This window comes from Protopterus annectens, chromosome 9.part0 (genome assembly GCF_019279795.1).
Source record: "Protopterus annectens isolate FY-2018-M chromosome 9.part0, PAN1.0, whole genome shotgun sequence".
NCBI lineage: Eukaryota > Metazoa > Chordata > Ceratodontiformes > Protopteridae > Protopterus > Protopterus annectens.
This window is the reverse complement of record NC_056743.1, coordinates 308512172-308529240: the sequence shown is the minus strand read 5'-3', so window position 1 is coordinate 308529240 and position 17069 is coordinate 308512172. Positions and strand designations below refer to the sequence as shown.

Genomic DNA, 17069 nt, shown 5'->3' with positions numbered 1-17069 from the left:
CACAACCCAGCAGTAAGTTGAAAGCAAGTATACAAGAAGCCCACAGTCTAGGAAAGGCATTGTCAGCAGCCACATTTTATGTACGTAATAGCAGTATTACCAAACTACAGAATTAAACAGATGTAAAAGTTTACTTTGCCAGATGAGGGGGGAAAAAAGGAAACCGCAGTCAAGCAGCAACCTCTAAAAAAACATCAGTAGCTATAGCAGGGGTAATGTTTAGATGCAACTCTTGTCCTACAGAAAGCACAGGCTTTTAATAATGTTATATTCTGTCCTCTTTACTTTGGGTAAGAAACTAAAAGGCATGCATGTTGTCGTAAAGGTCAGCTTCTTTGCTTATTTAATTTAGAAAATCTTTCTTTTAAATGTAGATGTAATTGTAACTGATGGTTCTAGACTGTTGCTGTGCAGCCTGCCAGCAGTCAGGAATTTGACTGTTCATTAACTGACTTGATAGCAGGTATGAATGAGTTGACATAAGTACAGAAATAAAACTAGAATGTGGTACCATTTGGCCCCATGGTGTTTTAGTTCACTCAGATGCACATAAAAGCAAAGCTCACTCTTGCTTCTGAACATGATGAAAAAACATTAAATGCCTAAGCACATATGGGATGTAACTATTTAAGAAACTAAAGTAAAGTATGTTAATATATTTCATAAATATTCATTACGCACTCTGTTCCATAAATACTCATAAATGGCCTTCATATAACCTCTTTAAATGAACATCAGTACCTGAAACTGTTTTCTTTTTACCAAACTCAGAATATTACGCAATATTTTTAAAATTCTGTTTAATAAACAATGAAAAGAAAAACGCCTCTGTTATACACTTGACAGAAAATGAGAAGAAATGGTATGTACTGTAGATTACTAGGTTAGTAACGGAGTTTGAGAGATAAATCTGAGAGGATTCTTTTTACTAAAGAGCCTTTATACATCAAAAGAGAAATTCAAAGAAATTAAACAAGTCGAAGTTACTTTACCACTAACTGGTAATATGTAGTAAATGTAAGGTGTCCAATATAGTTGTAAATTAGTTTTGTAAGGATATGTTTGTTTTTAGCATAAAGATGATAATCTCTTCACCCAAAGTGCAGTTGCACTCACAGGTCACATCGTATGAACCCTGCAGCTCTCACCTTCTTTCCCTATTTCATCCTTATTTTGTTGTAATCCCCTCACTTACTGCTGCTCATTCATCCTACCTCCCTCTTCTCTTTATAACTCTCACACTTATTTCCTTTCTACTCATCTTCATTCCACATTCCTGTCTTTCCATTTCTCTGTCTTCTCCCCATAGAATCCTTTCCTGCAACTATTCACTTCCCTCTTCTAATGTCTTCATACCTCTCTATATATTAATGTGTTGTTACCGTGTAGCATAAGCCATCTCCATCATCATTGCTAAATCTATCTCCAAAAAGCTCCTCATTAAATAATTCATTTTCCATCCACATTTTGACTTTGTAAACTGCTTCTTGAACTAAATGTAGCATACTTTTGCATCTAAATATGTGCACGTTTTAGAGCATATCCTTTTATCTCCAATATGTTTTGAATGTGATCCTGTTCACCTAGATTGTGACTGCAAATGGTCCACTGAAATCAGTGCACTGCCCCAGTAAGAAAATACAAATAAATAAATAAATTGGACACCATTCTTAAGCATATTGCTGGTTGTACTTATCAATCCACAAGACATCAAAGGCCAATGGAAGGATTACTTCCAGCAGCTTCTGAATGATGAAAACCCCACAGAAGCTGTTCTGCCCCCCTGTACACAGCCTACAATTAAACAGAAAAAAGCACCCTAGAGGAAGTGAGCACAGCTGTAAAGAAAATGCATTTAGGGAAAGCAACAGGCTCAGGTGATGATATGGCAGATATGATCAAGATGTTGGGTGAGTTAGGGCAGAAATGTCTACTACAGGTACTCCTAGCCAGTATAGGTAGAAAGGCATATCCCAACTGACTGGACAATAAACTTTCTAGTGCTAGTGTATAGGAACAGAGACGACATTCAAAACTGTGGGCAGTATAGCAGTGTCAAACTCCTGTCACATTGCATGAAAGTGCTGAAGACAGTAATAAGAATATGCAAGACAGAAGAAAATAAGATGGGAGGCGATCCATTTGGATTCAAATCGGGATGCATCACAACTTGCCTAATGTTTGCAGTGAAATAGATAGTGGAGAAGAAGCCAGACAATAAGAGAGTCCAACTAGCCATTCCTAGACTTAGAAAAAGCATATGACAAGGTCTCAAGAAAGCTGGTTTGGGCAGTCCTGTGACTGTTCAGTCCCAGAAACATTGGTAGAAGTAGTGTAGACTGTGTACGAGGGCTTGATATCACAAGTACAAACAATGTTTGGATTCACAGAGGGGTCCCAGTGGGAGTCTGTGTATGTCTGCTTTGAGCTTTAAGCCTGCTGTTCAAACTGGTGATATACTACATAAGCATACTAGTCTGAGGGGACAGAGCAGCAAAGCTGCTATCCCAGATGATGTGGCATTGCAGGCAGACTCTGAACCAAAACTTCAGCAAATGATAGTGGACTGTTATTCAAAAACTTAAGGCTAATAGGATAAAGCTGGCCACAGACACGACCATTGTAATGGGAACAAATGGCGGAATCAGAAGAATCTGAAAACTGAGATAGAAGGGAAAGTAATGGAACAGGTTAACAGCTGTAAGTATCATGGATGCGTGGTTGAGGTGACAAATCTGAATAAGGAGGTCAAAGCTAAAATCAGATGCTGCAGCCAGCTATTAGAGTGTAAAGGGAAGTGTGACAGAAGAATACCAAATAAGCTGAATTTTTTTGAACATCTGTATTAAATCACATTTTAAACGATGAGATAGGTATGTATACATTCAAAGGAAGAAAATAACATCGGTAACCTCTTTTTTCATTATTTTCATGCAGTATACATTATTTTCTTTAACAATTGTCACTCAGTCCAATAATTAAATACATTGCTTAATTCCTGGCTTCCATTAAATCTAATTATTTGGAGAAGCTGAAAATTAAAATTTACAAAATAGTGGTGTGACCAGTACTAATGTGGCAGAGAAACTTTGGCAGAACAGTCAAGGAGGTTAGAGATAATTGAGTTAAAGTGCCTAAATGGTGGAAGGATGTGCACTGTGGTCCTGACAAAGAAATAATGACATCAATGCTGAAGCCAAAGTAGCTCAATTTGCATTGAAGGCCAGAGAGAGCAGATTACAGTAGTTTTGGCACATGTGCAGATCAGCAGTAGACTATTTGGTGAAGATGATTTGGGAAAGACGGGAAGAAAGCAAGAAAAAAGAAGGGCATCCAGCCAGGAAATGGTTAGATTTTGTGAGAGACCTGTGACAGTCGGGCATGATTTTTGAAGAAGGTAGGAGAGTACCACTGAATTGAGAAGGGTGGCAACTGTTGAGTGACACCCCAACCTGATGTAGAAAAAAATGGGAACAGGAGAGATCATTTGTACCAGGCTTCAACTTCCAAGAAGAATTGATGCACTTTCATTTCAAATGAGGAGTGTGACTAGTCCATACACACCGTTCCAGTCATTAATTTATTTTTAATCTATAAATCCTCTTCATTCATGGTACTGAGCCTTACACCAGAAGATTAAAAAAAAAAAGTTTGCGTTTGACACCCTTCTGCTTCAAACGTTTTATTAAAGGACAGCATGCCTTTCTTTTTTCCGTTGTCCTAGTTGCAAAGCCATTTCCCAGCAATCTGTATTAATCCCACTCTAAACTGGTGAATTCACCCAAGCAGTCTTTAAACCACAGTTTTTGTCTAGGTAAGACACAATTTTCTGTACTGTAGATCTGAGTATTGCATTAGTATTAGAGGACATTAACCAAAAACCTTTGTGGACAATAAGTGCCCTTATATATTCAGAGCTTTTGATAATCAAGTGATTAAAAAAGTTTATCATGTCTTCTACCATTTTCCAAGTTTTCCGTATAATTCTTTCTGCTGATGCTAAGGTCTTCTCTTTATCCAATAAAATATACAATTTAATCTGATGTTAATCTTCATTAATTCCTTACTGATGGGGGGGGGGGGGGGGGTGCCTGTTCTGTCCTCAGAACCAAGTAGGCCTTGTAGCAACCTCGTACCAGCCAAAAAATTCTCGAGCTAATCTTTTACCCACAATGCCCTTCTCCCTATTACCTCAGATCTCATTTGCCATGTAGCCGTAAAGCCGTGTCAAGCCAGCTCCCAGCTAAGTACTTAGTTTTTTGCTTGTAAAAAAGTGTATTCTTGTATTTGTTCACTTTATTTTTCATTCTAAACTTCCTTACTTAATCTATCGCTAGTTTTTTCCCACTCTTGAGTATCATTTTCAATATCTTTTCCTCAAATACCTTGTAATCTCGAGGACCATTGTTGGTACGGCCCTTTCCCTTTACCCTCTGTGGTAATCCTTCAATACCATTGCTGGTCTTTCTTTCCTTCTCCACTTCCCTTCTTTAAAAAAAAAAAAAATCCTTCCTTTCTGCCCATGGTTATTTCAGAATTGACAATCAACCAGATGACTGACCTTCCAGTCTTTTTTTTTTTTCCAGCTACTCAAAGGAGAATACTGCCTTCATTCGCTGGATGTACATAGACAGTTACATTTTTACCTGGACATAACTAAGTCAGTACGTAAATCAAACCAGCTTTTTGTGTCCTATTCAGGCCCGAGTTTAGGAAATCCTGTCTCAAACCTTGTCCAAGTGGTTGAGAAACTGTATATCCTTGATTTACCAACTAAATAAAATTCCTCTACCATGCAAGGTCGGAGCACATTCTACCAGGCCAGTAGCAACTTCAGTTGCTTTTAATGCAAAGGCTTCATTAAATGATATTTGTGCAGCTGCAACTTGGCCTACCCCTCATACCTTTATCACTCATTAGAAATTGGACTTGGCTTACAGGGGAAGAGCATCCTTTGGTTCAGTGGTACTCGGGGACATTCTTCCATAAGGGCCTCCCAGGGCTATAGGCAGCTAGGGACTCTGTCCCATCAGTAAGGAATGAATGAAGATTAACATCATCAGGTAAAGAAGTGATGTTTTTACCGTAACGTTCCATCTGTGATGTTCATCTTTATTCATTCATTACATCCCACCCACCTTCCCCCTCCAGATGCTCCTGGGGGGATTGAATTGGATCCTACTCCTCCTTTTGGGTTTCTGCTCAGAGAAAGCCTCTGCTTTACTTAAAATGGGCAAACTCGATCTGAGGTAATAGGGAGAAGGGTATTGTGGGTAAAAGCTTAACTCGAGAGTTTTTTGGCTGGCACGAGCTTGTTACAAGGCCGACTCTGTTCTGAGGATGGAACCGACACCCATCAGTAATGAATGAATGAAGCTGAACAACACAGATGGAATGTTATGGTAAGAACATAACTGCTTTTTTATGCTTGTTCTAACTGGGTTAGACCCACTAGGTCATTGGCCTGTTTTCATAGAAGACCTGAGGAGGTATTCATATTAACTAAGGAAAATTTGGCCTGGTATCAGGCAGCTTTCCCCTTATGTTTTTGATAAGTGTTAGGTCAAGAAGATGCAAACAATCCCATATCACCAACTCAGGATGATAGGGCCTTGGTTTAATGTCCCAACTCAAGTTGCTGGGAAGTAGTAATCTCATTTTATTTATTTTTTTAACAACTTAGTCTTAATCCCCCTGCAGTAACTGTTATGGTGAGTGTGTGCACAACTGTACTTGTTTTCAGTTACTGGAGAGTTGATCTCATTTTATTTTTATATTTTTGCTGCTCTTAGGAGGAAGAGGAGCGCAAGCACCAAGAGATGCTGCAAAGAAAAAAAGAGGACGAGGAGCTGGAGAAGCAGAGAAAGATGGCTGAGGCCAAGAAGCAGGCAGAACTGCGACAAGCTGAGATTGAGAGAGAGCGACTGAGAGAACAGCAGCTTGCTGCTGAAAAGGAAATTGAAAGGAAGAAGGAGCTGGAAAGGATTAAAGCCGAAAAGTATGTGTAAACATTGTAAATTGATCCAGAAGTGCAAAGTCTGACCACATTTTTGTCTTGTCATTTTAATTGAGTTGTGATGCAGAGGGTATAAGGGGAGAAAATGTACCCACGCCTTCTGTGAACATAAGTAGTTTTACAAGGATAACGTTTCTTGAATGTGACTATAGCTCACAGTAAATGGCAGTATGTTCAGTCATGTTAGTATTCTGTAGGTAAAGATAACCAGGATTATCTCCACCTACACCTTTAATGAGTATGGACCAGACATGTATTGTCTTTTGCAGCATAGTTACCTAAACTGTCACTAGTTATGTAGCAAATCTATTTTGAAGTTGTGGATGTTCATCATTAGATCTCTGTTGCAGCACCTCATAGCTGAGGGAGACGTATCTTGCCAAGGATCGAGCAGCTGGACAGTATAAAAAGCTTTAAGGAGCTTGCAGTGTGCGAGCCATACAGCCAACAAAAGTTGAGGATGTGCTAGTATAAAAGCAGACACACAAGCAAAAAATCAGAGCATTTCTTGACTTTGAAGATTTCAGTAAAATCCACCTTTTTTTTTTTTTTTTTTTTTTTTTTTAGCAATCAGTCTTTATTAAACCATCACTTACGACATAAGCAATTGTACATTTATATAAATGAAAACAAGCCACACTGACACAATCCTCGTTGCAAGCATTTTACATCACGAACCACTCCCAGTTGCAAACATTATACATCACTTATAATCTACCCAATAATTTTCAGTCAAACATTGCATATCTCATTTAAGTCCTGCCTTCTTTTAAACCTCATTCCTCCCCTGTATGTATTGTTCCCACAATTCCCATTTTTACTATGTAGTCTGCTCCTATCCTTTTTTAAAGATCTCCATTACAGTTTTGTTTCTATATTCACTACTTCTAATATAGTTGGTTTAGTTAAGTCCATCTTTGATGCATAGTCAATGTTTCAGTGATTGACTTGTTTCACCTTTTGGGCAGATGTGTACCCCCTTGGGGGACTTTCTGCTCATTTTTGTGTAAAATTTGTATTGAAATGTTTGTCTCAAATAAGAAAGGGAATGGAAGATAGATTCTTTATATAGACTGTCACATAGCTTGCTTGTTTTGTCTGGGAGGGAGTCGCACAACATCTGTTTCTGTAACATCTGTTCTTTACTCCTAAGTCCATGAGAAGTCAGCTTGGCAAACAGAAAAAAATGTGGAAATGTTTAGCATAAAAATGCCAGTAAAGTAAACAGCCTCACGAGGTTTGGTTTATGTTCATCTCTTCTATCGGTGTTTGTCCTAGTAAGTAAGTGTGATACCTGGAACGCGTTTTGTGAGTTGGATATTGTCTGTTTGCCAAGAATTGACTGTTTTTGCATCTTATTTTTCTTGAACTGGATTTGGGTTCGTTTGCCAAGACTAGTGGACTTCCTTCTGATCCTGGGGCTGTGTCCCTACGCAAGTCAGCTTAGCAGCCTTAACATACATCCCTTGAGAACTAGTGATGTTTAATGCCCATACTCATAACTCATGGACTTTAGCTCGAGTATCTTGGTCACCCCCTTATAACTCCTAAGACGGAAAAAACTGTCAAATTTCTGAAACTGCTTTGCTTTTAGCCTGTTTTCTGTGACCCCTGATAGACTCCCCAGTGGCCTTATCAGAGTCCTTGGACCCATCTGTTGCGGTCTTCCAACCCTGCTGCAGCTAGAGACATCGTTAAGGGTTTGGAATCTAGTGTATCCTCAAGGGTCTAATGTACAACTATTACTGGGAAGGGAAACTTACTGTATTTCTCAAGTACTGGTTGAGGGTAGATATACTGGGCCCATGTTGAGTACAGAAGTCTCATTTGACTTAGATTACGATGTTAAATATTCACAGAAAGATTTTTCCATTCCTCCTTTGCCTGTTCTCATTTAAAACAGAAAGGTCTCCTTTCCCCTTCTGACATTGACTTTGTCAGATATAAAAGAAATTGGACTGGACTATGCTCCACAGTTGTGGTCTCACTGTTTATAGTCAGAGTTAGAGGAAGATGTCATCAGACATCTCGTATGTTTTTCAGACACCATGTGTAGGATGAAATTTCTGAAATCCAACAGATACTGTGAACAACTTCAGGTAGATACCTCAAAATCTCTTGCTATTCTGACTGTCATTGGTGATCTGTAGGATGCTTTCAGTGCCGCCTGTGTTTCTCCAGTCCGCTTCCTGAACTTCAAAAGCCTGATAAACTTTACAGGGTGCTTCAGTCCCATAAATTCATGTTTCATAACCCTGTAGCCGATCCATCTGTAATTTCTTTAGCCAGTAACATTAGTTATAAGTAGTTAACCACTAATACTTTTGTGACTTTTGACAAGGCTGGAAAGGCTTTTGGTAGGTGTAGGGGAAATAATTCTGTACATCTTACCCCAGCCTTTAGGACATTCACTTGCCAGACTTGTATTGCCTAATCTTCTGGCAGCTTTTGCATATATGAATAAAACAATTGCAGCGTTACCTATGAGGCCTCCCAGTATAGCATCATACTACTGCCAGAGTTTTTTTCCCCTTATCCCCATGTTTTTCCCCCATTTCTCCTGCCTAAACCTGTAGATCCTATGTGTGGGCATGCAGTGAGGATTTGTTGGGTATCATCCTGCCTCCATGGTGACTCAGCCAATGCTCTGCCTATTCCCATCTTAGGACACACCTTTTATACATCCCCAGTATCCACTATGGCTCTAACGCAAGAGCTGTGCCAGTGCACAGAAAGAAGGTCCCATAATTAAGACTGCACTAAGGGAAGCAAATGTAGAAATTGAGAGATGTTCCCTTCTCCTTCAGTATGAAATTCTTTTAAGTTGCTCCCTGCTCCTTCAGTATGAATTTCATTTAATCTGGTCCCCACTACACAAAATCAGAGAGTTAGACAAAAGCAAAACTGTAAAGGTAGACAAGCCAATAACCCTGTTGGAAGAAAATTATTTTCTGAGTTGGCTTTTATAAAGGATGAAGTATGTTGAAGGAAAGAACCTGTATTTGTAGAGGAGGCCACAGCCTCCACTTCACATGAGAATAGTGATGAAAGTAATGCTAACTTGGCAAAAGGCCAGAGTAAACAGTGTTGATTTCAGGAAGGCTTAGTGTGAAGGCAAAACCAGAGTGAGTATAGCAAAGGTAGAAGGGGAATTAAAGAAACAGAATAACCACACTTCATACTCATACTTTGAACTAAGAAGTGGCCTATTGTACAAGGGTAACCTAAGACAAAGAAAAGTGACACTAACCAAGTTAGTTGCAAAGCCTTTTAGAACATGACCACATTCTGAGTGGTCATTTAGAAAGGGGTAAGATAAAAGTTATTTTGGATACATTTTACTGGCTTGGTGCACTGAACATTTCTATGCAGCTTACCCAAGATACCCACAAATAGCTCCATGTCCATGGTTTAAGCGTTCTTTATTATCCTTGCCTATCATGCAAGTCCTATTGATGGAATAACAGACATTGTAGGTTCACATTGTAAACTTAAGTGAGAGCCATTATTATATCTTGATGATCATTGATTATGAAACAAGTACATGTATAGAGTTCATATGGAAGACAATAGCATCCTTGTCCAGAGGAATGAATGAGCTTTGCCCCTTTATTTTTGTTAAAGACAACAACAGGATTCTATTATGCTCTACTTCTCTGTCCTTTTTCTCCCTCTTAACGGTCCCTGCTGTGAATAAACAGCAATACAACATTTAAAATATTTTAAATCAACTGTTTCTCTCCACTAGAGCAATACCTTACTGTACTGTGGTGGTTTCACTTTCAAAAAACTTTTATCCACCCGTGGAAAAGCTTGCTGCCGTCTCCAGTTCATTGATGATATCAAGGCCAATGAATACAGGTAGTTTTCTGGCCAATTCCCTCCCCAAACTGACATCACTACGATTATCCCAGAAAAACCACCCATGCTGTGATGTCACAGCACTCTGGTTCTTCCTCTACCCATACAGAAAGTAAAGGCTAGAACAAGGAAACAGTACACGAGTCAAGTCTCCTGCTGTGTGAGGCTGTCAGTCACAGCAGGTAACAGCTGAAATTACCCTTAGCACTTTGACAGCTAGGGAAGGTTAGGTGTGAAGGGGGATGGGAGAGGAGTTAAAGTAGTACAATTTAGGCTTCACAAAAGACTGCAATTTAGCCATTCTAAAAAGAGGCAGTGTAAAAAGCACTTTGAAAGTCTCTTCTGTGGCATTTGCACTGTTTGTGTTTAAAGTAGTCCTTGTACGCCATGAAATGTTACTTAAAACTGACTGAAAAACAGCATACATGTATGCATGTAAAATCAGTGCAGTGACAGCAGCTTTAGGAAGAAAGGGCCTGTGATGTAATTTTTTTTTTTTTTTTACAGACAAGCACTGCATTGTGGGATACTTAGAGGTATCAGGATCACTTCAAGATGCTAGACCCCATATGGTCAGACTCAGAAACTACGTATAAAAATATTTTTAAAAACCTGTCAATAGTCCCAGAATAGTGTTAAAATGTAGGAAACGCCAAATCGTGATGAAATAAACATGATGCCCTTCTATTCTCATGTTGCAGTATTCTTACTGTGGGATCCTCTGCCTCAGGCGACCCAAACTTCGGCTCCTATACAAAAGCTTAAGCCTGGTTGCTGCTGCTGCATGGGATGTCACACGTAGGGCCATAAACCCAGGGGCCTTAAATGTGACGTCTGCGTGCACAGACCTCAGAACATTTCTGCCGCAGTCGAACGTCAGATCGATCGCTTCACTCCTCTTCTTCAAGACACCTAAAGTTAAGTATCCTGTTGGGGAATTATTATTTTTGCTTGAGCTTGGGTTGTTCGTCTGTTCCTAGCCGATGTCTGCTAAGAAAGGTAAATGCAGATGCAGACGTCAACTCTCGCGTAGACTCCCATGACCATTGCGTGTTCTGTTTAGGCCGGGAACACGACCATACCTCCTGCGCCATCTTTCCAGTATTTTGTCCCCAAAACACTCCGAAGGTGTTTGTCTGCCCTCAATTTGTATTTAGAGAATCAGAGGTTAAAGAAGTTAACATTTAGAATGTATCTGGAATTGGCCGCCTAGGTGGAACCGCCAAGAAGAAAGGCTAAAGTTTCAAGGCCTACCACCTCTGCCCCTCCATCGTCGGACACCCCACCAACCGCCGATATAAGGGTTGAGGGACATCCGCTAGAACAGTCTACTTCAGCGACTACCCATGAGGAAGCTGCTTCTGGAGTACCTGCAGGCATGTCCACTGAGATTATTCCGACGTCTGTTACCAAAGTTGAGGGGGAACCAGGCTACACCGGCCAACTTTCCATGATCCAGGATTCCTATTCTTCCTCTTTAGGCCAAATCCCTGAAACTAGACCCAGAGCTTCTCCTAAAACAACTCCTTTAAAAAAGGAGACAAAAGACCAAACATTTGTCTGCTTCTTTGGGACAGCCAGACTGGCAGTTCTTCACACAGTCCTTGATGCAGGCCTTCAGTCTCCTCAGCTCCCACTGTACCTATACTTAGTCCAAGACCTGCCTTAGCCACTTCTATCCTTCCTTCCATTTCTCAGGAAGAAGCTTTATCCTCTTCTAATGAGTTAGTTACGTACTCATCCCAAATAGCTTCCCCCTTGGAATAGTATTCCCCGATGAGGATTCCATTGAGGGAGACTTCCCTCCAGAGAACATTGCATTTGGAGAGACTATAACAAAAATTGGGGAGTATTTTAAATGGGATATTACCCAGATGACAGAAACTCAAAAAAGATATTTAGAGTTGCTTCAAGTTGAATCACCCTCCCCATCAGCCATGCCTCCAGTGATTCCTGCATACATTGATGCATTTGCATCAGTCTCAAAAAGCCCCGACTCTCTCAACCCCCTGCTCCCAAGAGACCTGATCATTTCTACAAGGTGCCTGATGACCACAGATTTCTAGTAAAGCCCCCCTTGGCAGACCCCGCAGTGATAGCTGAGGCCCCAGACAAACCGTCTAGACTTATTCCATCCTCATCACTCCTACCTTCAGACAAAGATAGCAAGATAATGGACAGGCTAGGTAAGATGTACACCTCACCCACCCTAGGTTTTAGGGCAATTAATTACCAAACCCATATGGTAAAATATGCCCTGGATTTGCTATCCCAGGCTTCATCCCTACTGTCCTCCTTGCCTGACTCTAACAAGACAGAAGTAGCATGTAAACTGTCCCTGGCATCTCAGGTTGCTAGGCACTCTATAAGATGCAGTTATGATGTAGTAGAGGACTCTGCTAGATATTCTGCATCTGTACTGTGCAGATACTCATGGCTTAGTCTCCAGCCACTGCCTGAAGACTTTAAATCCAAAATTCTGGATGCTCCGTTGGACCATAATCTTCCGTTTTGGAAACGGTCTGTAGAGCTGTTTAAGAACCTACAGGAGAAGAGTAAAAAAAAACTCCAAGATATTAAACACTTACTGGTTTCTGCGATACCAAATATTACAGAAATTACCCTGCTAAGACCTCCTATGTTAGAAGAGTCCCCACCACTGCCACGTCTTCATCTTCCAGACATAGGAAAGGGGCAAGGAGACAATCTTCCTCTAGGACAGCCCCTTCTCAGCCCACTCACAGACAGCCCTTTCAGGACAGAAACAATAACAACAATGCAGGACTGCCTTAATCACCTTCCCCTCTCATCCCGCACCTCTCACTGTCTGCCCTTCTAGGTTCTGGCAGTAGTGGAAAAAGGATATTTCATGTTGTGGCAGGAAAAGACTTCACCAGAGGGCATTCTCTTTCCACCCAAGAACCAACTTCACCTCATTCCTCACATTATCCAGGACCGTATTGCTCAAGGAACCATAGAACCTGTTCCACCAGGACAAGAAGGAAAATGTTTCTACTCCAGGCTATTCATAGTACCAAAAAAGGTCGACCCTTGGAGGCCAATCCTGGATTTATCTATCTTAAACCTCTTTCTGAAAGTCCCTTCCTTCAGAATGCCTCCAATTCCTTTTTCCACTATTGCTACCCAGGGCTTTCATAGCCACTTTGGACTTGGAGGCTTACCTCCACATTCCCATACATCTAAACCACAGGGAGTACCAACATTTTGGTGGACCCTGTTCACACTTTCAATTTACTACCTTGCCCTTTGGTTTATCCACTGTATCAAGGGTCTTCACCAATTGCCTAGCTCCAGCCACAGCCTACTGCAAGACCAAGAGCATTAAAATCTACCCCTTCCTGGATGACATTTTCATTCTTGCAGAAGAGAAAGAGACTCCCTCAAAGGTTATCTACGCTTCTCCATGTCTCTGCTACAAGGGTTGGAATTCACACTCAACCTCACCAAATCATCCCTCTCCCCAGATCAGGGCAAAATCTTCCTGGGATGCAGGATTTGGACAGACCTGATGAAGGCCTTCCTCGGGATAAAGTGACTTCCCTGATCAACCACTTCCAGGACCTCCTTCAGGTCGACCACCTGTCAGCCAGACATTTTATGCACCTACCTGGCCTTATGGCAGCCACAATACATATGCTACCACTAGCCAGGATGCACATCAAAAAGTTAGTGGTATCTAAAGAATGTGTGGCCCCAACACAGTCACCCTCTAGACTTCAAAATACCCTTCCTACCTCACGTAAAAACAGAATTGAAGTGGTGGGTTCAACAGATACAATTGAATCCAGGTCTACCCCTTCAACCCACCACACCAACTCAACGAATGCACACAGATGCCTCAGATTTGGGCTGGGGAGCTATCATGAATGGTCTCAAAAGTGCAAGCTCTCTGGCAAACACCCCTCCTGAGAAAGCACATCAACGTAAGGGAGATGACATCAGTTCACTTAGCCCTGAAAGCCTTTCTCCCTCTCTTTCAACCAGGTCCCCTACAAATCTTCACAGACAACACCACTGTTATGTGGTATATCAACACACACTGAGGGACCAGGTCCTACCTTCTCTGCAGGCTTGCAATGCAAATTTGGGAATTAGCCTCTCGGAACAACACATGTCTGCTGGTAGTCTATAGCCCATCCCTGGACAACCACCAAGTGGATGATCTCAGCAGATCATTCTCTCTGCATCAGGAGTGGATGCTACACAGAAGTATTCCTAGACATTGTCCATCAGTGGGGCACACCACAAATAGATTTGCCTCCCCCAAAAACGGGCAGTTGAGAAACTTTTGTACCAAGGATCCCTCCCCACCAGCTTTGGAGAGTGGACGCCTTCACCATCTCATGGAGGGGTCTGTGTCTGTATGCCTTCCCTCCCTTTTTTCTAGTTCAGAAAGTCTGACTGAAAATCAGGAGGGACATGCCAAAAAATCTTGCTGGTGACTCCCTATTGACCAAAGCAGCATTGGTTCCCCCTTCTTCAATCCCTTGCCAAGGGCAATCACCACAAGTTGGACCTGCTCACACAACAGAAGGGAACTTTCATCCATCCACACCTGGAGATGCTGTGCTTAACCCGCTGGGTGATGAACTTCAATACCCTTCAGACACTGCTACACCAAGGATGTGCTAAGTATCCTGCAAGAGGCCAAGAAACCTAACACAAGGAGATCCTACATTTCCAAATGCAAATGGGAAAGGTTTTCCAAATGATATCTCCAAAGACATAGGGACACCTTTCAAGCAGATATTCCTCTAGTTTTAACCTATGTGTATGAGCTCTTAAAGGCAGAACTTTCATACTCTTCAGTGAAATTTCACTTATCTGCCATCTGTGCCTGCTTACACTTGGGACCCTCCTCTACTCTCCAGGTCGGATGTTAAACTATTTTTGAAAGGGGTCTTGCACATTAGACCACCAAGGAAGCTTATTCCACCTCCATGAGACCTAAATTATGTCCTGAAAAAGCTTACACTTGCCCCTTTTTAGCCAGCCAGCTTTGCATCCCTGCAGATGTGCACATGGAAAACGGTCCTGTTAGTAGCCTTCACCTCAGCCAGAAGGGTTTCGGAGTTATAGGCTCTCATGCCATACACTCCTTGCACTATCTTCCACAAAGACAGGGTGCCCCTGTGCACCAACCCCTCCTTCATGCCCAAAGTGGTCAATGAACTATCACTAAATCAGCCCATTCACTTACCCACCTTCTTTCCCTGTCCTAAAAATGACACTGAGGGAATACTGCACTCCCTTGATGTCCACAGGCAGTTAAGGTTTTACCTGGACAAAACTAACACCATTAGAAAATCTCATCAACTCTGTGTCCTTCCATCCCAGGGCTCTGGGCAAGGCAGTATCCAAACAAACTATCTCCTGCTGGATTAGGAAAACTGTGCTTCTGCTATTCCTACCACAGAAGGGATTTTCATCAGGGGGTCAGGCCACACTCTACTAGAGCAGTAGGCTCTTCTCGGGCCTGGACACAACCTCCATCTTTGAGGCAGTCACCTGGTACTCTATACATACCTTTAATAAGCATTACAAACTGGACCACATCTCCAGAGCAGGTTTTGCAAGGGCAGTCCTGCAAGGATTTCTGGAATCCGCTATCTCTGCCTCCACCCTTCCTCCTGCCTTAGCTGTGGTACTCTCCCACAGCAAGAATACTGCAACATGAGAATAGAGGGACATGGAATAGTTGTGTAAAATCTTACCGTAACCATAGATGTCCTTCTCTTCCATGTTGCAGAATTTCTTCCCTCCCACTTAATCCCCTGCATTATCTTCAGCCTTTCTATGGGGCGTCATAGGGCCATTACCTAGACTGTGGTAACACTGAACAGTCATTTGCATTTCACCAGTCTGGGGGACATCATTTGGCATCACCTAGACTACTGTCCTACTGGGTAGTCAGTTCTGAGGTCTGTGCATGTAGACGTCTCATTTAAGCCCCCTGGTTTATGGCTCTACACGTGACGTCCCATGCACCAGCCACAACCAGGCTTAAACTTTTGTATAGGAGTCGATGTTTGGGTTGCCTGAGGTGGAGGATCCCATAGTAAGAATACTGCAACATGGAAGAAAAGGACATCTATGGTTATGGTAAGATTTTACACAACTATTCTTTTTTGAGTCTGGGTGCAGATCTCCTTTAATGAAACCATGAAGGTTATCTGTATACTGCAAGAAAAGATAGCTGGACTTGGTACCTATCCCCCTAACTAACACTGTACCTTTTATGATTGTAAGGACCATCCTAAAGGCTCTTGGTTATGTAGTTTCTTTGTTTCTAGTGGTCCCCTCTGGTAAGATTACACATGAAAAAAACTTCAGTGGCACCTCAAAAGTCTATCATACCAGGATCTAGATTCCATGGAGCGGCTAACCTCCTCCCCACTAGACCACAGGGAATTTCTTTGGTGGCTGTCACAAGTGAAGGCAAACTCAGAGATATCTTTTGTTGACCCCAAATGGGGCAACAGTTTAAATTTGGATTCCCCTAGGCATCTTGCACCTCGTGTAGCGGTACAGTCTGAAATGCACTGTGGTGAAGTTGGCCACGTATCGCAGGTTTCTTTTTCAGTTATTCAGCTGTCTTCATATTGCAGATGTTACATGAGAAGACTAACTGGTTGTATCTCAGCCTTGGATGCACCCAGATTTGCAGGATATGATTATTTAATAAGTGGGAGAAGTCCGTTGCTGATGTTTACTTTTATCAGGATTGAGTCATCCCACTGTTCGGTGTTCAGGTTTGTTATTCCACAGAGAAAAGAGGGCCCAGAAGGTTGTGTCCTTGGTAGTGTAAGCAAGCACAAAGCAGAGAATATAGACTTGGATCCTTCTGCAGCTTCTGAATAGCTATGATAGTCGCACACCCAAGGGTGCAGATGTTGCAGCAAACATTGATGTCACTAGGTGCTACTTCACCAGTCTTCTTTATAAGTCAGACCATTGTCGCTGAGCTTGGTGTGGTTAAGTATCCCTATCATTCTCTGTGGATCTTTTCCGGTCACTAGTGTTGGTGATAGACATGAGCCTTCTTCAACTTCTACACGATTCATAGGAAATTATATTTTCCCAGAAGAGGGATTGCACATTAGCCATCTGGAGCCAAGAGCAGTGTTCTTGTCTGCAAAGCTGTGGATTTGACATCAGCTGCTGTCTTGCT

At 41.8% G+C, this 17069-nt stretch overlaps 1 protein-coding gene across 1 annotated transcript in view; it reads left to right on the top strand.

Annotated features, from left to right (window-relative positions):
- Window positions 1-17069, top strand: part of LOC122810517 (inner centromere protein-like) — a 1067288-nt gene that overhangs the window by 685859 nt on the left and 364360 nt on the right. Inside the window, exon 14 of the mRNA XM_044082099.1 lies at window positions 5793-5998. Coding sequence (XP_043938034.1) covers window positions 5793-5998 — 206 coding nt within the window. The remainder of the gene's footprint in view (window positions 1-5792; window positions 5999-17069) is intronic.